The following is a 23,602-nucleotide window of genomic DNA, read 5'->3' as shown; positions in this document are numbered from 1 at the left end:
ATATGAGACTCCCGATATTTGTTTTTATTGCGTTTATTATTTACTGATGTAAGTATGTAGTCGTTACATGAGTCATGTCAGGGGCCTATGGCGGCTCAGTAATAACCCTGACACCAGGGTTGATGGGGTTGGTAATTCACCTCACAACCCATACGATAGAGGAAGATTATGTGTTTTGATTGTAAGTTATGTGTTACTCCGTGTTTTATATTATATATTTGTTATTTGTTTTATATTTGTTACTGTAGTGTCCCTTTATAATAGACGTTTCTTTCTTTCTGATATGTATTTTTTTTTTTCAGGGCAAAATACTATGAAAAGGCCGTTTTTTTATAGCGAGACACCTCATTATTCTGCGCTCCATAGATATGAGGTGCGTAAGTATCAATAGCACTTAGATATAATCGCCTCACTAGCCTTTTTTTACATGACTTACAACTGTAACTCGGACTCTTGCGTCAGACAGAGTACTGCGGGGCGGAAAGCAAGAGGGAAACCACTGCCCTATTTTTCCCTAAAAAAGTAGCAATCATGCTACACCGACAAGAGCGTGGCTCTTAGTGATGATGACAACTAGGGAACGCAATCCCAACTCGAGATCGCAAATTCATTTATATTTTCTGCGAACGATTGAACAGTCATGACCAATATAATGTACCCAATTTAGGACTCTGTCGCACTAACATATTTGACATTTAGTGAGACTTACAGTTCAATTTGTCAAAAAAGTTAATGTGACATGGTACCAAAGGGTATACAATTATACATATAAATGCTCGTGACCGTACACGAAAATAATGACGAACTTATCGATTTCGACATTGGTGCTAATTCCTGTAGACAGCATCTAATTTTATTTTAAGTTATATCTGTCATTTTCTTATTCGCCGTTTTCGGCCCGTCCCTTTCCTTTTGGAAAGGGACGGGTTATCGACAAGCATAAAATTTATGGAACACACGTCAATTTTAAGCACAAATCTAAAGCAACCCTATAAAATTTTTACATTGACTCATAACCCGACAGAATTAAGTTGACAGTACACGTCAAACGGTTTGCATACCAGCGAGATCTCTCGGATTATTAATTAATATACTCATTCTTCCTAAAATTAAGAGCTGTCAATCATCCGTCCCTTTCCTTTTCGGCGGATAAGAAAATGACAGGTATAACTTAAAATAAAATTAGGAGGTGTCTGCAGGAATCGGGGCCATTGTATCGATAATTTTATCACGATGCGCATGTTGTTAGCCCTGGAGGAATGTTTTTTTTTGTATTCGCTCAGGAAATTACATACATAGATACTTACATAAATAATTACATACATTACATACAAGTAATCAAAGACAACTTGCAGCCACTGTTGATACATTGTCGCAAGCTGGATATGATAAACCTAATACAATACACTTTATTGCACCAAAATAAAAAGAAATAATTACAAAAAGTCTCTTAACTAAAACCTTATGGTGATAAGGGATCAGCCTATCGCCCATAACATCAGGAAAACTCAGGAAATTAGTATATATAAACATAGTATAGCAGTTCTGTATTTTTTTTTTATAAAAAACATTTTTTTTTCAGGATCTAACGAGAATTCTCCAGTGATACCGAGAGACATTCCAAAGGTATAATTAAAAAAGAATTATATAGTTCTCCAAATGACGAAAATCTCTCATCATTGTTTTTGTAATAATATATTTTTATTGTACTATTTTATTATTAATATTACGGTCCTATAAAAACTTGAGGAGGCATTTGACACATACGTAAACGCTATCCCTAAGGGGCAGGGCAGAGCTGTGTAATTTCACTGCATGTATGACAAAGTATCAAAATATACTCACTTTTTTATAGGACTGTTTGAATAAGGTATTGTTATTAAAGTTTCGGTGATTTTAATATTTTTCTCAAAAAAAAAAACATAGTACAATCCATTCGGAAGTCGCCGAATCAATCAATCAATAATTCTTTATTGCAGAAAGACATAAGTAAAGGACATGTACAAACTAGTAAAATAAGCACAACAGGCGGCCTTATAGCTGAACAGCAATTTCTGCCAGGCAACCTTAGGCCGAAGTGTAAGGTGTTGGAATAACTCTTGCGTTTGTTGTGGATTTAACCGTAGAGTAAATGCGTAGGGAGTTGTTAAGGCAAATCTTTGCAATGCGCTTGTTTTTCTTCTTCTATCGTGTGGGTTGTAAGGTGGATTACCAACCCCATCAACCCTGGTGTCAGGGTTACTATTGAGCCGCCTAAGGCCCTTGACATGGCTCACGTAACGACTGCGCGTTTATAAGAAAATATACAATAAATATTAAAATATCAAAATTTTACCGACAATACCTTTGTACAATGTATTGAATTGTGTATAAAACAATAAAATACATTGGTGAATTAAAATAAAAAGAAATGTACAAATTGTTCTTATAACTAATATTTACTAATGCTTTCTACGTATTTTTTTTTATCATCGTTATATATTGTTTAGAGAGGTGTCTTGGGTGCTATCCACGGGAAAGTCGCCGCGTTGCTTTTGTAATGCCTTAGTATGCCTTAATACCGGCTTTCGTAATGAAAACTGCCTCTCCCTTCGTCGACTTCGTCCTCAGTTGAACCGATCGCAAGGAAGACTTCGAACTCAGCTCAAAATCGTTATAGACGGCGCCTCAACCGTATTTCGAGTTTACTCCAGCAAGGCATGACGTCATTATTTTCGTATAATTATGTTGGCATTATGATACGTGCGATTCCAGTGAGTAAAGTCCCCAAGTCGAGGGCGTAAATGTCAATTTCAAATATCGAAATCGTTAGCTGAGCCGAGTCGATGAAGTTTCGAGTTGACATCTTAAAATACGGTTGTTAGCCGCGGACTTAGTGTGGATAGCCCTTAAAATTATATGCTCAAATGTAACAGCCTAATATACAGTATGGTTTCTCGGGCCTAATGATCAAAATTAGCACATTGTTCGGGAAAAAATGATGTATATTTTCAAATTGTAATTTTGGGTGTATAATGGTACGGATTCTTGCAGATACAAACTTAATTTTATTTTAGTTGAAAAGTACTAAACTATTCCTGTCTTTCTTGCACCAAGAGGAAGACCAAGAAGAATTCTTGCACCAAGCAAGAGGAAGGCGGCACTAGTTTTAGAGCTGTTAAACGGAAATAAAATAAAGTACGTATCTGTCAGAAATTGTACGACACGTTTTTGGATCCAAAAATTGACATTTATTTTCATATACATACTTTTAAAATTTTTTAAGTTTTATTTTTAGTTTCTTTTTAAAATTTTATGTTTCTCAGATTTTATACTTTAAGATTTAGCCTCATATCAGTTATTTTCTGTTGAGTTTTCTTTCTTTATAATCATGTTTTATTTTTCAATATATAAAAAAAAATATTTATATATATATATATTTGTAATTTACATAGTCTTACCTAGTTACCATAAAGTAATTTCGATATTAATTGCCATTTTTTTTAAATAAATTCCTATATTTTTGAGATGACTTAAGGGAGAATACAGTTATGTAGGGAAATTGTGTTATTCTAGACAGATAAAAAAAAGAGTGAAAGGTTTTAGTTTTTATTTTTATACATTTTGATTTTTTTTTAATATTTTGGCGTTGTTTTTACTTGAATATTGATATGTAATATAGATTTTAATATAAAATAACAATAGTGTTGGTTCTAGCAGACTTAATTTTATTTTAAGTTTTTATTTTTATAGTTCTAAAGTTAGTTCTGTCTATCTCTTACACTTATCATAAGTGAAGGAGGGGCTAACAAAATTTAGAGCTGTGAAACTTAAAATAAAATTAAATATATTTTTCAGAAACGGCACTATTGATTGAAGCCTAAGATTATTAAGAAAGTCTACAGAGTTTTAAAACCAAAGGATTTATAGGAAAAAATGTGAAGTGTAAAGGATAAATGTTAAATATATATAATATGTCATACATACTGTATTCTTCTAATGTCAAAATGTCACGGCGTGTCCAACGGGATGGGTGGAAAAAAATAAAAGAGAAAAGAAATATAAGGGAAGTGATATTGTATCGAATTTACGTGACAATTGATTGAAACCGTAGATGTTAAGAAGTAAAAAGAAATACTTTTTTATTTTTCACCACGTCGTCACAATGTAACTTTCGGTTATTTTAGAAATCTTGCCAAAGTTTTTGTGTTTTTTTTTCAAAATGGAAGTCGTCGATCTGTTACAAATAAAAAAAATGTTTTATATGGTTTGGTTGATGACATTTTTGGCGACTTCCATTTTTTGTTATGTTTTGGTGCTCACAAGAAGTTTAATTTTTCCGAATTTTCTGCATTTTTTTTTAAATATAAATAAGTGTTTTTTAGGGAAAACTTGAAGATACAAGGAGTACAATGTTTTTCGAATAATATTTGTACGCACATAAGCAGAGCGCTAGAAGTTTTTAAGAATAAAAAAGAACTTTTTTTGTTACAAGCATTAGTTTACCATAGTTTTAAGGTAAGGAGAGGGGCGGTAGGTATATTTTTGAAAAGAGAGCGTACATATAAATATAAATATGTTTTTTTTTTATTATTTTTATTAATTAATGTTGTACTTTATTAGATATTATAAAAAAATACTCATTCGAACGTTTGGCATAATTGCATGGATAACCATATTTTTTTTGTCATAGATATAATACTTTTTCGAAAGTGAAATATATTTTATGAATGAGAAAAATAAATAAAGGGCTATTTATTACAGACACTGCAACACAGTTACGTCAACTGCTTAAGATCTGCATCAAAACTGTGTTTTATGCAGCTGGCTTGTAGTTCAAAAGAGGATAAAAACATTAAAAAAAAAAAGAAAACGCAAATGTAGGTGGCAGCACTGTTGAGTGTGACATTTATGAGGTTAGCCACAACTTTAAATCGAATTATGAAATAATTTTGTTAAACTAAACTTATGATCTCTAAATATAGTTTTTTTTTATATTTAAAAAAGTACAACATTATAATTTAATAAATAAAATTCAAAATGGTCTCTATATTTTTTATTTGGATAAAATAATATCAATATCTATGTAGAAAAGATTAACAGAAGTATATTTTTATTATATCCAGAGTATCTAGTTAAAAAAAAGATTATAAATATTTTTAATTTGTACGCTCTATCAGACCAAAGCTGTGAATTTCTATGTAAAGATGAAAGTATGATAAGAGATAAAAATGAAGAAAGCGCACATTTTATTTTATATTCTCAAAAAATATATTTTAGATAATTATTTTTTTTGTCGAACGTTTCACCGTCTAAAACAACTGCAGCTTCTCACAACCTGTATAGCCGGGGAAAAGTAGCTGCAAGAAAAACCTCGGCACAGGGCCCTAGACGTTCTTAATAAAATACAATTTCAGTACTTTTATCCACATACACATATGAAACACACGCCTGTAACCCCTAATGGGGTGAGCAGAGCCACAGGTAATCAGAAGATAACTCGTAGCTACTTGATACGCAGTCCTAAGATGGATATATGATGAACAGTAAAGTCACTTGGAAAATCTAGTTCCTGAGTGCCGTCTAGAGCGTAAGTGCGAGTGAGACAGACAATCCACGCTCACCCTCCTGCTTCTTAAAGGCTTATTGCCATTTAGACTTTAGACTAAACTGAGTCAAGTTAACCTAGCTCGGCACCGATGCGAATGTTGCGGACCTGAGCGTCCTTTCTATACGTATTATTTTTGTTTACTCTATGGTAAGATGGCGGGCGATCGCCCACATCATCATCATCATCTCCCTAGCATTGTCGGATTTTCACAAGGTTTCTTACCTAACCTGAAGATTTGACAGGTCCGGTTTGTTACACAAACGACTGCCTGTCTGACCTTCCAACGCGCGAAGGGAAAACAAGCCCAATACATGTTAGGTCACATACCTTCGAAAATGCATTTCTCGGGAATGTAGGCGATCACTCATAATATGATAATCCTTAATGTTAGAAAGGACGATCCCTTGTCGGTTTTTACGACATGCCCGGGAAGTAGCTGAACGCCTTCTGTTTTTTATTCGCTCCCAGCCCATCTTCAATACTTTTTTGACGTTTTATAAAAAAAATATATCTACATAGCGTATCACTGGTGGGCACGGTTTTTATCAGAAGTATTCAGTCCTAAAGATATTGGGGTATAAAATCAAATGTGTGCATTGATAAACGATTTTGTATGAAAAATTATGTTACTTTAGTTGTGTGTATAACGTGCATTTTTTGCGTAGGTAAATTTAAAGTTTTTTTTAAATTCGAGATTTTTTAAAGTTCGAGGTCCTTTTTAAAGTTCGAGTTTTTTTTTTACCGGTCCCAGATTTTCCTTTCAATCATGTATGTTAAATCTAGTATTTTGAAAAGTTTATGCGTTTTTATGAAATGGTAATTTTGGGGTTGGTAGAATATTGTCAGTGTTACCATAATAAGCATAAATGTTATTTTAACAATAAAAGTAACATGAAGTTTTTCATCGAAATCGGTTTAGCAGATAAGGAAAGGTGTGAGAATGATTAACTGCTAGACACAACATTTTTGTTTATATATGTATATTTTTTACCGCCGTGGCCATTTTCAAATAAAAATAAGGTGAAAATTCACACAATGGTTTTATTTTTAATCAAGATACATAAGTTCACGCCTATTTCTCGTTGGGGTAAGCGATACCACGGAATAGGGTAGTTTCCAACTAGTCAAACCAATTGCTTTTTACTAATCGTCAAAACACGAAATTACAGTGGAATTTGAATGTGAAAGCAACCTGTAACGTCATAGGAAAACGTGACAAAATGTCTCACTGTAAATTTCCTACATTTTTCTTTATTAATAATCATAAGTAAGTCAAATAGAAGAAAATAAAACGTTTTTGACACCTTTAGAATCTGTCTTTATTTAGTAATCAGAATTTTATAATTTATCTTTAACCTAGAAAACTACCCAAGTCCACTTACTACGATTCTGACACCACTTTCGCTTCTTCCACTTTCCTCAAAGTCGTCACGCATGCTCGCCGGTTTACTTAGAGTACAGTCATGACCAATATAATGTACCCACTTTAGGACTCTGTCGCACTAACATATTTGACATTTAGTGAGACTTACAGTTCAATTTGTCAAAAACGTTAATGTGACATGGTACCAAAGTGTATACATATTAATGCTCGTGGCCGTACTCTTGACCTGGCCTTTCTTTAAAAACATCCTGGTTCTGATCACGGAATGTACGGTCTCGAGCTTTAATATGTATACACTTTGATATGTCACATTAACTTTTTTGACAAATTGAACTGTAAGTCTCACTAAATGTCAAATATGTTAGTGCGACAGAGTCCTAAAGTGGGTACACTATATTGCTCATGACTGTATGCCTAGGCCTTCCTCTTATTAGGGTGAATATCAAAATTTCAAGTTTGGTGGCGAAATCTCATATTATTTTTTCGTGAAAAATTGGGTTCCGACATGAAAAAGATCCAAAAGGATCCTCGGTTCCGACATGAAAAAGGATCCTTGTGTATCCTTTTTCATGTCGGAACCCAATTTTTCACGAAAAAATTATATGACAGTTCGCCACCAAACTTGGCACATTTTGATAATCACCCATTAACTACCTACTATTTACGTACAAAATTCAAGCTTTTCTCCTTCACTTTGAAAATGTACACATTCATAAGCTCACGACTATATCCCAATTGGGGTAGTCAGAAGTACATCATCGCAAGATGAACGAAGTACCCACGATTCATCGAGCTTTCAGTTAGATTAACGTGATGGGTAAAAATTTAAACAACATATTCATTACCAATAGAATCATATTTTATTTATAAACTTTTCAATGTACATTATATAAAAAGTATCTTCGTTTTTTATAATAACAAATCTTAATTTCATTGATAATTTCGTACAAACTTTACAACGTACCTTACTAATGCAATAATAATACATTATAATCTCACAAATTAATACAAATAAAAGAAGTATAAAAAATATACCTAATTAGACCTCACAGATTGGCCCCATTGCAAACATCTAATTTAAAGTTACACCTGTCATTTTCTTATCCGCCGAAAAGGAAAGGGAGGGATGATTGACAACTGTTAATTTTAAAATGAATGAAGGAATAGCCCGGTCGAATAAAATAGATATCTCGCTGACTTGCAACCCGCTTGACGCGTGCTGTCAACTTAATTCTGTCGCATTATTGGCCAATATAAACTTGAGAGGGGTTTTTATTTTAAATCATAAAATTGACGTGTGTTCCATAAATTGTGCCTTTCGATTACACGTCTCTGAAAATGACATGTATAACTTAAAATAAACTTAGATGGTGTGTTTGAAGCACTCATTGTAGAGGGGACCGCTCGGCAACTTGCCAAGCGCACGCGCACCCTTTTCTCACTGCCGAAAGTACACGAACAATCGTTCGTGATTTGTTATTTGTGTGACGGCTTTGTTTTGGTATGCGTTTGTAAAGACATTGATTTTTTTCTTATAACTGTGCGGCAGTGGATAGATGGTTTGAATCCCGGTGGTGACATAATCTCAAAATTTGTGATCCCTACTTTGGTTAGAATAAAAATCAGCACCAACCCGCAGTGGTGCAGCGTGGTGGAGTATGCTCCATACCCCCACTGGTTGATTGAGGGGAGGCCTGTGCCCACCAGTGGGACGGCTTAAAGACCGCCCTGTTGGCGCGGGTCAGGCGCTCATTGGCGTAGAAGCGCCGCGGCGGGCCCGGCAGCCCGGTACCCTCGGTGGTGGCACCGCGCCGCACTCGCGCCTCTTGCAGCATCCGGTCTCGCAGCGCACGCCGCGCCAGTCGAACTACGATCAGTCTCGGCCGCGCAGACGAGGCCGCCAGCACATCTGCCTCTTCCGGAGGACGCCCCACTCGCATCGCAGAGACGATCTCTTGCTCACCCAGACTGATACCCAATTTGCTTGCAATCGTAATTACGGTGTGTAACACGTTTTCACCCTTTTGTTCGGGAACACACGATAACTCAATATCGTTCTGCAACAGCTCCTGGTCTCTTTCATTAAGTTCCGCTTTTAAATCCTCAATAGAAGCAAGCAGTGACGAGTCTGTTCCCCCGGATGTGTCCTCAACCCGAAGTTCTAGAGCTGTTATACGTTCGTCGAGTTTGCTCACACGATTTTCGCAGGCGTCCATTCTCGTCACCAGCCTACTCATGTTATCATTGAGAGTAGCAATAAGCTGTCTAGTGGTTGCCAACTCCTCTCGAAAGAGACGCATCTCCGTCACCAGTGCGCTGGCAGCAGACGACCCGTCCTTATTCGCACAGGGTTCCGAACTGTTCAGCGTAGTGTCCATGTCCAATATGGAGACATCCATCAAGTCTGGAGGGCTAGCAGCCATTCGAGTCCCTCTACGAATTGTAACTCCATCCATTGCTGCCTCAGAACGCACCGGAGTATTTACGTTACCGGTTTTAGGCTGCTTGCTAATACAAGCAGCACACTTCCAAGCCGCTCTATGTTCGCCGGTTAGGGTGCTACAGAAACGTTGCTCGGAGACACCGGCACATATTATGTCATAATACTCATGACATAAACTGCAGCGCAAATATAGCTCCTCTCTGATTGGCAGTCGGCACCCAGAGCAATTAAAATGTTTTATAGACATAGTGAACGTAATGAACGTACATAGTGTAACGAACATTTTTTATTTCAACATTGCAGGCTGATCACCCGATTGTCCAAAAGTAAGATGTCCCAGGGCACATTAAGCAGTCGATCTCGGCTACTATTTAGTACTTAAGTAAGTAGTCGTTACACGAGCCATGTCAGGGGTTCAATAGTAACCTGACACCAGGGTTGATGAGGTTGGTCATTGAACTTGCAATCACAACCCACACGAGAGAAGTTAAATGTGCCTAAAATCTTATTCTATTCTGCTTATTCTATGTTTCATTTACAAATATTCTCATCCCAGTATTAAAGTTGTTAAGGTTTTGAGTAATAAGTAACCTAAGTAGGCGACCAGGGAGAATGTAACCAGTTTCAGGATCTGATGAAGAATGAAGAGTCTGAAAAAAAAATTAAGTTTGAAAAAGTGAACTTACTGAAAAAGGTAATGGACCAACTGAAAATATATTTTTTAAAGTATATTGAATCCGTGATAGTCCTGTTCGGAGAATGCGTGGCTTACATCGTAGTCACGGGTTCGATTCCCGGCTAGGGCTCTAAACCCCTGAATTCAACTTTATGAGTTTGAATTCATGCTTGGATCGTAGACAATTGATATCACGTGGTTTCCAGAATTTGTACCCGGTTAATGGCAACAAGTTCGCCCCCTCTTACATGACTTAAACATAACTGGTGAGGAGTGGTGTATAATGTATATACTATACATCTCTGCCTACCCTTTCGGGAATACAATATGTTGTAATTTTTTACAAAACGTGAAATATTAATTCAGGAACTATACTAAAATAATTAATTACCTGTTCCATTTTCTTCTGGCTTCCGGTAAGGTATTCAGGTTGTCCTTCAATAAATACACCCTCAAACCTGAAACAACACACGAAAAAAATGTAAAATATAAAAAAACAAGAATATTTTTTAATTCAATACACGAACATTTTTTATATAATAAAAACAAAAGTAGGTAGGTATCCATCAGAAGACAACTCGCGGCCGAAGGATATAATAAATCCTGACGGCCAATCATCTCGCGACAACAAACCCCGCCGGCGTGATCGACGGTTCCCTTGTTCAGCGCTTATCGCTATCGGACCACTAGGGTTGATTAATGTTTCCTCACGACGTTTTCCTTCACAGCTGTGCACGTGATAATCATTTATGATCCAAACACGAGAATCATAGGTTTAGGCCCGTGCTGGATTCGAACCTACGAACTTACAGTGAGAGTCAAACGTTTTTCTAACTGCTGAGTAGGTACATTCCTAAGAATGTCTCTTCTGGCTAAATGCTAAAGTCGAACGCAACTTACCCAATAAGAACGTTTCACACATGTAATCCCAAGACATATCTCCAATATTGAAGGGAAAGACAGCACGGTCCTGCTCCGAAAGTGACGACCACATCCCCCTGACTCCTCTATCAGAAAACCGCCAGTCTTGCGTCGAGAAGTAGAAGAGGATGTTCGTTAGCTTCATCACTTTAGTATACAGTGACAGCATCCTGTACAAACATTTACACAAATATACACACATCCTTTATTCTCTTAAGGACAGTTTCTTATAAGGACAGTTTCTCATAAGGACATTTTCTCATAAGGACATTTTCTCATAAGGACATTTTCTCATAAGGACATTTTCTCATAAGGACATTTTCTCATAAGGACATATTCGCATAAGGACATTTTCTCATAAGGACATTTTCTCATAAGGACATTTTCTCATAAGGACATTTTCTCATAAGGACATTTTCTCATAAGGACATTTTCTCATAAGGACATTTTCTCATAAGGACATTTTCTCATAAGGACATTTTCTCACAAGGACAGTTTCTCATATGGCAGATTTTCAAAAGGATAGCTTCTCCTAGGGACGGATTCTCAAAAAGACAGATGTGGTACAGACTATTTGATGATCTGGTGATCTGGGGGTTAAACACGCCTTTTTAACCCACCTGTTCTTTTGAGAGTCTATCCTTTTGAGAATCTGTCCTTATGAGACAGTAACTGTTTGCACCCACACAAATTGTATTCAATCAGTAAATTAATCAGTACTTTAAGATACTTATGTACAAAAACTTTCCAGACTGTTTTAGACGGCGATACGGCTCACCACCTATCACATTGGTCTAACAGAAAGCTCGGTGAGGCGTGGGTACTCGGTTCATCTTGCGGTCGAGAGTCGGTCGAGATCTAACTGGGCCAGATCTCGATGGACCCAGTTTTACAATCTTTTTTATTTATTTATTTATTTTATAAAAATAACACTTACGCCTGCCGTCTTCCAGTGAGTGCGCAATAAGAGTCTATGAACAGAGCGGGCAGGTAATGCAGGAAGAAATTGTAGAATAGGAACATGTAATAATTGTTTGTAGGATTTAGTCCATAATACCTGAAATAAAAAAACAATTAAAAATTTAAAAATATATTTTTTTAAAAAGATAAAATACAAAAAGCCTAATTGCCTACTTAAATTAAAAATGGCTGCACAGCTTTGCCTTTGCCTTTCCCCGAGGGGATTTATTTACAAGATAAAATCATAACGGTACTCTACAACATTGGATTTACTGATAGAAAGGATACTAAAGACGTTATTCTTTAGGATTTAGGTAAGTACTTGAAGAAAGGATACTAGGTAGTATGGTCTAATGGCTTTAGCCTGTTCCATAATTATCATGGACGAACAAAAAACAAATAGTAATTGGCTGCACGGCTTTGCCTTTGCCTTCAAGGGATAAACAAGTTAAAAAAAAAAACAAAAAGTAACAATGACAGTTGAAAAATCCCGCCAATTTTGCTACTAATGTTGTCTATACCTACTTAACAAAAATATGAAATCGATAATAAAATGCTAACAGCTGGTAATACTTTAGAAAACCATAATGTTGTCTATACTTAACAAAAATATGAAATCGATAATAAAATTCTAACAGCTGGTACTTTAGAAAACCAAACTTACCAGACCGCCTTAGTAGTGGGTTTGTTGATACCATTTTTCCTGTTGATCTCAATAAAATCCCCCCATTTGATTGGGTTCTGAGCACCAGATACGTAGTTGTAGATAGGTATGTGCGAAGTTTGGCTGGACAGAAAAACACCAAAGTCAAACACAAAAATATATTTATATCCAATTGGTAACATAGTAAGTAATAAAAAATACTCTGTGGTAACATCTTTGATATTTGTGATAAATATGACCCCACCGGGATGCGAAACAGGGCCCGCCGGATCCATTGACACAATTACAGATGTAAAAAAACCGATTTAAAACGTTTAAAATAAAATAGTGCCGTTTAAACGGTCGTAATCTTAGCATCTATAGCGCGTGGTGTGCGTCAAGCTAGCGGCCTCAAAAAAAAAATGGGCACGAAAAAATAATTTGACCATACCAAAAAATAGTACTCTTATTGAAAAAAATAGTACCTGTTGTAAAAAAAATAGTACCATCACGGTTCTGGATTTATAGCCATGTTTTATTGCACTTGCTAGCTTGACGGTGAGCGAAATTTGGCGAGAGTTAACGACAAGGTCTTTCGCTTTGATTTAAACGCCAAAAAATAGTACCGAAATAGTACTCACCCCCTGCAAAATACCGAAAGTAGTACTTCAACGGTTCCAAAGTTATAAAGGCAGTTCTTTGATCCCGCTAGCTTGACGTTTTGAAAATACCTATTATCTGGGGAACGCTTGCATACTTCAGTATGTAACTAATGTCAATAAACTCGTATGAAATAGTACTCCCTACCATCATAATTTTGATCCGATTCTCTTTGTAGAAATGTTAAAAAATCATCATAACCTATGCCATACATTTGTTGTTGATACAGTCACGTAGACAATTACATAACCTCACAATTTATTCGTAAGTATTGCCATTTTGGAGGTCTACCCTACCATTTCTTTGCACTTCAGAGTGCTGCTATTACAAAAAATTCCTATTGCATACACCCATATGCACTAATTTTAATAGAAAATGGCTGCATGGGTCTAGTTTTTATCGAAAACAATCTGTGATTTTAATACATCATAATACATTTTTAATCTGCTGTTTTATTTTATAATTTATACCTTCATGTTGAATTTGTTACGGATCGAAGTGTTTGTTAATAAACAATTTGCAGTATTTGTAGAATAACTCAAAGAGTTTCAACAATGATATTACTTTCTTCTGACAACCTTCACCTTCAACCTTCACTCAGCACTTCACCAATTTTTACCCAAAAATGGGGAAAAATACTAAAATCTGACAACATTCTTGACCATGTGTAATAATTTTGTTCGCGACTGTACTTGTCTTGATAAATGTATGACATAGGTTATAATGACTTTTTGACATATTTCTACAAAGAGAATCAGGTCCAAATTATGATGGTAGAGAGTACTATTTCATACGAGTTTATTGACATTAGTTACAAACTGAAGTATGCAAGCATTCCCCAGATAATAGGTATTTTCAAAACGTCAAGCTAGCGGGATCAAAGAACTACCTTTATAACTTTGGAACCATTGAAGTACTACTTTCGGTATTTTGCAGGGGGTGAGTACTATTTCGGTACTATTTTTTGGCGTTTAAATCAAAGCGAAAGACCTTGTCGTTAACTCTCGCCAAATTTCGCTCACCGTCAAGCTAGCAAGTGCAATAAAACATGGCTATAAATCCAGAACCGTGATGGTACTAATTTTTTTACAACAGGTACTATTTTTTTCAATAAGAGTACTATTTTTTGGTATGGTCAAATTATTTTTTCGTGCCCATTTTTTTTTTGAGGCCGCTAGCTTGACGCACACAGCGCGTGGTAATTCGAAAAGCAGGCGGATTGTACAAATCCATATGTTGGAAAGTCAGAGCATGCATCGCTTTTTCTGCTCTAACTTTTCGTCGCAATTTCTGAGCGCCCATGTTCAATCCACGGTACTTAGTCTTCTTCTATCGTGTGGGTTGTGAGGTGAATTACCAACCTCCGAGGTGAAATAAACCGAAGTTTATTATTGAGCCGCCAAAGGCCCCTGACATGGCTCATGTAACGGCTACTTACTTAACACGGATCATCTTACTTTTTCGACAATCAGGTGATCAGCCTGTAATGTCCTAACCAAACTACGGATCATAAAGTTATTTTTGTGATATGTCCCCACCGGGATTCGAACCCGGGATCTCCGGATCGTGAGCCCAACGCTAAACCACTGGTGGTCGGAGGCTGTTACTTAGTTATATATGTCAATGGAATTCAATGGATGCACAGGGTAAATGTGATGGTAAATAGGTATACTGATATTTAAACTTACTTTTCCTTGAAGTTTTTAGCGGTGTGCCACGCTGAAGCTAAGATGGCGTTGACGCACATATCCACAGGCACCATGTCGGCTACTTTGTCTAGATTCATGTACATTGTTCGAAGAACCTGAAGATCAATCAATACAAGGTGTTAGTGACATCGTATTGAATACTGAGGGGGATGATTCAGACCATGATTCTGAATTAATATCAAGTGGAATGTCGTGTCGAAAAATCCATGAAAATTTTATCGTTTTTTTTTAAATTATTTTCAGTTCAATACTTTTGCGACGGAAAATTCCACTTGTTATCAACTCAGAATCATGGTCTGAGTCATCCCTCAGTTTGTGTCATGTCGTGGTCCGAGGGTGGGGGTTTAGGTTTCATCATTCATACGTCATCACATTTCATCATTTCATTAATCATCATCAAAAAAAAACATAAGACATGGCTGTATGGGCATAGTTCCTTTTGCCTTGCCCTTCGGGGAAAACCAAAACAAACAACAACCGCGCGGTTCCAATTATTGGCTTTTTGGCGGGAAACGGGAACGGGACAGTTGCTTTCTTCATTGAATAATCTAAATAATTAATACGAAGTGGTGTTTTGTGGTTAATGATCGCATTAAGTTAGTCGGAAGACATTCGCGAGTGTTATTATATTGGAGTATTCAATAAACAAAGTGTATCTGCCTATTTTCGCTTCGTGCCAGGAAGCCGCTTCATAACTCAAAAGATTATGCGGACTTTTGAGTTAATTCGTTTGGGGTTCGGAGTAGAAGTCTACTCCGAGGGTGGGGGCTTAGGTTTCATCATCATCATCTTTCATCATTTCCGAAGGGTAAGGCAAAGGGAACTATGCCCATACAGCCAAAAAAATACGTAAGACATGGCTGTATGGGCATAGTTCCCTTTGCCTTACCCTTCGGGGAAAACAAAAAAAAAAAGTTCCAATTATTGCCGCGACGCGTCGCCACTTTTATGTACTTACAGTTTTCGAAAACAGAACTATTCGCCGGCCACGGTCCGTGCTCCCGTATAAATATTAAAGAAATCAACTGTGATTGTGTTAATTATAACCTGGAATTGAAATTCTTCGTTCCCGGTACAATAAGGTGAGTGAATTAAACTGTTTTATAGCCCAATATGTAAATTTACACGTTACGAAAAGACACGATAAGCCGTTAGTCCCGGATACTAGCCGAAACACCTCCACTATTTGTGGAGGATGCTCCCCCCCGGTTGATTGAGGGGAGGCCTGTGCCCAGCAAAGGGACGTATATAGGCTGTTTATGTATCTATGTTATGTATTTTTTTTACTGACTTCATAAAAGGAGCATTTTGCTAATCGCCGATTTCTCCGCTAACTGTGGACCGATTGTCAAAATTATTTTTTTGTTTGGAAGAATATACTCCCGAGGTGGTCAGGATCGGATCCACAACGAGTCAAGGGAACTCCTTAAATACTTAATATTTATTGACATGCTTTTAGTAAGTACTTAGATTAGTTTTTAGGAGGTAGTAGCATGATCCGCGCTTCGGAAGGCTCGTTAAACCGTTCGTTGGTCCCGGTTACTAATTACAGGGGGTTTACAAAGGCCACATCAAAACAATTCATTAAAAAAACAATGTTGCTGTTAGACATTTGCGCATATACATTGTTTTAAGTTTACGCGGTTATTATCATAATTAAAGCACATATCGGGAGTAATATCGGGAGTCTCATATCCCCATTTAAACGCGGTAAGAACCCGTTATTATGTGCTTTAATTTGCGCATATAATTATAAGTACGTATAAGTGTCAGGAGTTAGATGAATTGTTTAAATGTGGCCTTTTAACACCCCAGAAGTAAGTGCGTAGTCGTTACTTGAGCCATGACAGGGGTCATTGGCGGCTCAATAATAACATACATACATATACTCACGCCTACTTCCCACCGGGGTAAGCAGAGACTATATAATTCCATTTGCTTCGATCCTGACACACTTCTCTTGCTTCCTCCACATTCATCAATCGCTTCATACACGCACGCCGGTTCAGAGTAGATCGTACTAAACCTTTTCTAAGGACATCTCCAATTTGGAAGTCCTTCTAGGTCTTCCTCTGCCAGCCCTACCATCAACTTTCGCTTTTATACAGCTTTCGCAATTCTATTATCTTTCATCCGCAATAATAACCCATATTATAACCCGCACGATAGAAAAAGTGAATTAAAAGTAGGTAGATGCATAATTTTTAAATGTTTTTTTAGACTTACCCCCGTTCCGATTCCAATGACGATGCCCGTCGGCCCATAAACGCTGTCTGTCCAACCCCTAACGGGCTCTTCGTATGTCGACACCACTGCAATGTCAATACTTAGTAAGTACAGTCATGAGCAATATCATGTACCCACTTTCGGACTCTGTCGCACTAACATATTTGACATTTAGTGAGACTTACAGTTCAATTTGTCAAAAAAGTTAATGTGACATGGTACCAAAGTGTGTACTTATTTATACTAATCAGAGTGTAAGTGAGATCGTAACGATTCAGACCATGATTCTGAGTTGGTTGATATCAAGTCGAATTTACTGTTGGAAAAGTATGGAATTGAAATTAATTTAAAAAATACACTAAAATTTTCATGAATTTTCCGACAGGAAATTCCACTTGATATTAACTCAGAATCATGGTCTGAATCATCCCTCTCAGTATTCGTTACGATGTCACTAACACCCATACCTACTTGTATGACTACCTGTATGTACTTGTGGGGTGTAAGTGACATCGTAACGAATACTGAGAGGGATGATTCAGCTCATTATTCTGAGTTAATATCAAGTGGAATTTCCTGTCGGAAAAGTCATGAAAATTTTCAAGCGCGAATTTTTTTAAATATATTATAGGAGGAAACAGACGTAGGTACATACACACAAACATGCATAGCGGTTAAACACATAACCCTCCTCTTTGCTTCGTCGCTGTCGGGTAAAAAAGCACTTGTTGCTTTATGTACCTAAACGCGGTGCAGTAAGAGCTACTTTACGTACAGTCATGAGCAATATAATGCATCCACTTTAGGACTCTGTCGCACTAACATATTTGACATTTAGTGAGACTTACTTACACTTCAATTTGTCAAAAAAGTTAATGTGACATGGTACCAAAGTGTATAATACATCTTAATGCTCGTGACCGTACAAGTATGTTGAAAAGGTTATCTATGTAGGTATTTATATATCTGTTACCTATCGATGGCCTGACGATGCATATAGGTAGACCTTCTCCGTATTTCCTCACAGCCTCCTCAGCGACCGCCTTCGTAAAACAATACGTGTTGGGACGCTTGCCTAGCAGTCTGAAAATAATTATATATTTTTTTTACGTAAAATTCAAGTTCAAGTTCTTTATTCAGTTTTTTAGACGTGTAGATTTGCCACAGATAGCATTAACTATTAGGTCGGATAAATGGGGAGCCTGAGGGTGAACCTCGGCTCAGGGTGTCGCCGCGTCGTCTTGAGGGGATTATATTTGAAATAATTAATCGAGCACTGAATGAGGGAAATTGGTGACCACGCCGGCGGGGTTGATAGGCCGCCTCTATGGCTAGAATAATCGGCTCGTAGGGATGGTATATTACGTTCTTCGGATGCAGATACTTTTCAGTAGTCTCTGAACTCGTTACATAGGTTGTAATTGGCCTCGGGCTGTAAACCACTAAATTCCGACTTTATAGGACTTAAATGTAGCTGGCCAGTGGTGGGTGTCTTATACATCTCTGCCTACCCCTTCTGGGATACAGGCGTGATGCTTTGTTGTTATTGCTTTCCACTAACACAGTTGGCTCGACCATTATAGACGGCGACATGGCTCACCACATAACACGTAGTCTGGCAGAAAGGTCGATGCGGCATGGGTGTTCTGTTCATCTTGCGATAGATGTACCTCTGACTACCCCACACATACACATACATAAACTCACGCCCGTAATCCCTAATGGGGTGGGCAGAGCCACAAGTAATCAAAGACAACTTGCAGCCACTGTTGATACGAAGTCCTAAGATGGATATGGTGATAAGGGACTACCCCAATTGCGAATATAGTCGTGACATGTACTTACTTGGGTAAAATTTCTTCAATAAGCGATTCATCCAACTCTGACACCGCCTCTAAGGCTTCCACAGTTAGTGGAGGTTCGTAGAATCTGAAAAGAAAAAAAGGAAATTTAGCATCAGACCCCATTCTCCTGAATTAGGTAGTATCTTAAGTCAAAGACAAACTCATCATCATCAATTTAAGAGCCACGCTCTTGTCGGTGTAGCATTTTCCATTCCAGTCTATCAAAGGCCAATTCCTTGACTTCCCTATAAGACGCGACGCACGACTTTTTTGCAAAGACAAATTATGAAAATCTAATTACTTCTTCTTCTTCTATAGTGTGGGTTGTGAGGTGAATTACCAACCTCATCAACCCTGGCGTCAGGGTTACTATTGAGCCGCCAAAGGCCCCTGACATGGCTCATGTAACGACTACTCCCGTACATCAGTAAGTAGTAACCGGGGCCAACGGCTTAACGCTTCCGAAGCACGGATCATCTTACTTTCTGACAATCAGGTGCTCAGCATGTAATGTCCTGACCAGACTAGGGACCACAAAATGATTGTTGTGATATGTCCCCACCGGGATTTGAACCCGGGATCGGGGGCTCAACGCTCAAACCACTGGACCACTGAGGGCGTTACTGCATGGCTGATGATAATGATACGGTTCTCTATTTTTACTCATAAAATTTTATGTAATAATTTAACTTGGCATACTGTTACTTGTTCTATTATTAGTTACGCATAGTATTAATTTGTCATAAACTTTTAAGCATAATTTTGAAACTCATAACAACTATAAGCATAATAATTATTGACAATAATTATATATAAGCATAATTATTATAAGCATAAAAACTATACTCCGAATAAGAAAAGTTTTGGCACAATTTTGAACATTTTCGAAACTTACTTTTTCTTGGCTGCATTTGGTTTATGATTGTGACTTTTTATATTTTTTGACACTATTTCATGCTGTTGGTCATCATTCAGTATACTTTTGGTGTGTAAGATAAACATGCTGGCGGCGTAGGGGTGGCCCAAGGGCCACCCCCGCCGCACCCTAACCTACTGTTATCCCTTGCAAAAATTATGACAAAACACTATTATTCTAAAAAAGAATAAAGGAAATAAATTTATATGCGAATCAAATTTATGCCAACAAATATTAGTCCAAAAATAAGTTATACCTTAAAAAACAGTATTCCTAGATGTTATTATGGGAAATTACTATTATGCTAAAAAACCTTATGCAAAAAGGATTATGATAATTAAAATTATGACAAAAACATTTATGCATTTTAAGAGAATCCCTAATGATACTCACTTCTCCTCTATATAAGGCACGTGTGTGTTAGAGAACGCAGTCGACACGTGGGTGATTGCTCTTAAGTTCTTGCACTCTTTGGCCAATCGCAGCACTTCCTTGGTCCCCTTAACGTTGATCCCGGTCGATATGGACAGCTTCTCATCAAACTTCACTGTAGCTGCTGCATTAATTATTATTGATACCTGAAAATATTGTCGAAGATAACACACGCGGGCTAACACAATAGGTTACTTTCCAACTAGTCAAATCTTTTTACTAAACGTCAAAACACTACAATGGATGCTTCTATGCTGTTCTGGGAGCAAATAAAAAACATAGAATACGTTCAGCTGCTTGTCTTCCCGGGCATGTCGTAAAAACCGACAGAGGGATTGTGTCCTCTAACATGATAGACTAATGTTATGGGCGATAGGCTGATCCCTTATCACCATAAGGTTTATAATATCCAGCTTACGACATCGTATCAACAGTGGCTGCAAGTTGTCTTTGATTACTTGTGGCTTTGCCCACCCCAGTAGGGATTACGGGCATGAGTTTATGTATGTATGTACTACAATGGAATTTGTATGAAAAAGCGCACCGTGACGTCATAGATTCTATGACGATTCTATGACATAATGTCATAGAACAACGTGATAAAATCTCGGACTTATTAACATAACATAACATAACGTGACATAATATAACATAACAAATACTTTATTGCACAAACAGTAATGGTATTTGCTCAGAATTATGAGCTGAATCATACCCCTCAGTATTCCGTACGGTGTCACTTAACACTATTACAGGGTGTCTATGATATATTGCCTCCGTGGTCTAGTGGTTAGAGCGTCAGGCTCACGATCTGGAGGTCCGGGTTCGATTCCCGATGGGGACATTGTCGAAATCACTTTGTGAGACTGTCCTTTGTTTGGAAATGACTTTTCAGGCTTGAATCACCTGATTGTTCGAAAAAGTAAGATTCCGTGCTTCGGAGGGCACGTTAAGCCGTTGGTCCCGGCTATTAGCCGTAAAAACACCTCCACCAATCCACAGTGGAGCAGCGTGGTGGAGTATGCCCCATACCCCCTCTGGTTGATTGAGGGGAGGCCTAGTGCCCAGCAGTGGGACTTATATAAGCTGTTTATGTATGATATGTTCCCACTGGGATTCGAACCCGGGACCTCCGGATCGTGGGCCCAATGCTCAATCACTGGACCATGTAGGCCGTTATGGAATGATAATAGCATGTTACAGTTACCTTGCTAATAAGGGTTTTTCTGTCTTCATTGCTGATCCCTAATCCAGGCAGTTCCATATCTCCAACGATCGGGACCACTTTGTGGATACCTTTAGGGTTCTCCTCGTGAGCACGGTGGAAAAGCTGAAATTTAGAACAATATTAATAAAAAAACGATGATGAATGAAGCGGAAGCAAGAGAAGTGTGTCAGGGTCGAAGCAAATGGAATTTATTTATTTATTTAATCTTAAATAAATCCGAGTGATGGTGTATCTACACCATCTCGGTATATACAAAAAATTTCATGAATAAAATTCAACGGACAATGACCGTAAATTGACGGACAATGACGAAGGGTTCCGTACAAATTTCATATTGTATTTGTAAGTTTTGATATCGAGTAAAAATAGGTAAAAAATCGCGTTTGTTCTATAGGAGCCCCCCTTAAATATTTATTTTATTTTGTTTTTAGTACTTATTTGTTGTTATAGCGGCTACAGAAATACATAATTTTTGATAATTTCAACTGTCTAGCTATCGCAGTTCTTGAGATACAGCATGGTGACAGAGGGACGGACAGACAGACAGTAATAGCACAGGTAATAGGGTCCCGTTTTTACCCTTTCTGTAGGGAATTATTTGTGAAACACACTCTAGTAGTGTAAAGGACACACTCTATTGTCCTCAGTTGTAGAAGGAGTAATTTAGAGAAATAATTCAGCAATAATCGTTTTCGCAATGTATTTGAATCTTCCATAGGACGAGAATAACGATGACAGAAAAAAGCATAAATGTTAATTGTACATAATTTATTTTATTTTGTGTTTTGTTTATTTGTTTTAGTTTTATTTAATTTTATTTTTGTTTTGTTTGATATTTTTTTTCTGTAAATGGTGTAAATAAAGTTTATTTATTAAAATATTTTTATACTTACAAAATCATCAAGAAGTTCGTGTAGACGCGCCCTGGCGTCCTTCCCTTTCTTGCTTCTCACCAGAACGTAAATCGTGTCAATATCGCAGCATGATCTGAGCAGCTTTTCTATACACACTGTAACAATAAATTAGCCATAGAGGCAGCCAATCAGCTCGCGATACCAAACACTTCAGGACCCCGATACCAACCCCGCCGGCGGCGTGGTCGACGATTTCCCTCAATCGGCGCTTATCGCTATGGATCCACTAGGGTCGATTAATAGGCTAGTTTCCAACTAGTCAAATCAGTTACTTTTTACTAAACGTCAAAACACGAAATTACTATACAATTTGTTTGAAAAAGCACTTTGTGACGTCATAGAAAAACGTGATAAATTGTCGGACTTATTATTACGTTTTTCTTGTTTAAAATTCAAAAATGAGTAAAATTGAAAAAAGAAAACGTTTTTCGTTACTTTTAGATGTGTCTTTTGAATTTAATAATTTATCTTGAACCTAGTACACGACCCAATTATTTTCTATGCTATCTTAATTTGAGAGCCTGGTAGAAACCCTGTGGTTTTTGAAAAATATTTTCTCCTACGAGTCGAGTGGGGTCGAACTTTATAAAATATATCCATCCCTCAAGTAGTATTTTTATTTAATTCAAACAGCGTTTATTTTCAATATCATTCTTGTTCATGTGATCAAGAAACAATTTCAGCACTATGTACGGTCACGAGCATTAATATGTATACACTTTGGTACCATGTCACATTAACTTTTTTGACAAATTGAACTGTAAGTCTCACTAAATGTCAAATATGTTAGTGCGACAGAGTCCTAAAGTGGGTACATTATATTGCATGACTGTACGTGGCTTAGGATGTGACGTTTGTGAAGATCAGGGGGTTAAAAAGGCTACATCGAAGCAATTCATCTAAGAAAGCAATATTGCAATTTGACATTTGCGCATATAAAAGTAAGTGCGCAATGCAAACTAATGTCAAATAGAAATATTGCTTCGATGTGGCGTTTTTAAACTCCCAGCTCCGTTTAACACTAGAGATGCGACGAATATTCGGTTGGTATTCGGT

General features: G+C 37.2%; 2 protein-coding genes across 5 annotated transcripts in view; one reads left to right on the top strand and one right to left on the bottom strand.

The window, feature by feature from the left end:
- The window catches only part of LOC126379179 (putative mediator of RNA polymerase II transcription subunit 26), a 253,823-nt gene that overhangs the window by 31,989 nt on the left and 198,232 nt on the right, over window positions 1-23,602 (top strand). For 3 of the 4 annotated variants that reach the window (XM_050027854.1, XM_050027852.1, XM_050027853.1), the window contains 2 exons: window positions 303-373; window positions 1,583-6,626. In XM_050027854.1, coding sequence (XP_049883811.1) covers window positions 303-373; window positions 1,583-1,606 — 95 coding nt within the window. In that variant the 3' untranslated portion in view covers window positions 1,607-6,626. Of the gene's footprint in view, window positions 1-302; window positions 374-1,582; window positions 6,627-23,602 lie in introns of those variants that run through there. The other variant, XR_007568276.1, reaches the window with a different exon arrangement.
- LOC126379166 (fatty acyl-CoA reductase wat-like) overlaps window positions 9,713-23,602 on the bottom strand; it is a 44,823-nt gene continuing 30,933 nt past the window's right edge. Inside the window, exons 4-15 of the mRNA XM_050027828.1 lie at window positions 22,526-22,641; window positions 21,612-21,734; window positions 20,366-20,550; window positions 19,058-19,141; window positions 18,186-18,295; window positions 17,213-17,298; window positions 14,966-15,081; window positions 12,639-12,761; window positions 11,952-12,071; window positions 10,994-11,184; window positions 10,485-10,551; window positions 9,713-10,067 (exon numbers count right to left, since the gene is read on the bottom strand). Of these exons, the coding sequence (XP_049883785.1) occupies window positions 9,965-10,067; window positions 10,485-10,551; window positions 10,994-11,184; window positions 11,952-12,071; window positions 12,639-12,761; window positions 14,966-15,081; window positions 17,213-17,298; window positions 18,186-18,295; window positions 19,058-19,141; window positions 20,366-20,550; window positions 21,612-21,734; window positions 22,526-22,641 (1,424 nt within the window). The 3' untranslated portion in view covers window positions 9,713-9,964. The remainder of the gene's footprint in view (window positions 10,068-10,484; window positions 10,552-10,993; window positions 11,185-11,951; window positions 12,072-12,638; window positions 12,762-14,965; window positions 15,082-17,212; window positions 17,299-18,185; window positions 18,296-19,057; window positions 19,142-20,365; window positions 20,551-21,611; window positions 21,735-22,525; window positions 22,642-23,602) is intronic.

Source organism: Pectinophora gossypiella, chromosome 28 (genome assembly GCF_024362695.1).
Source record: "Pectinophora gossypiella chromosome 28, ilPecGoss1.1, whole genome shotgun sequence".
Taxonomy (NCBI): domain Eukaryota; kingdom Metazoa; phylum Arthropoda; class Insecta; order Lepidoptera; family Gelechiidae; genus Pectinophora; species Pectinophora gossypiella.
Note: the sequence above shows the minus strand (reverse complement) of the source record. Positions and strands in the feature narration are given on the sequence as shown.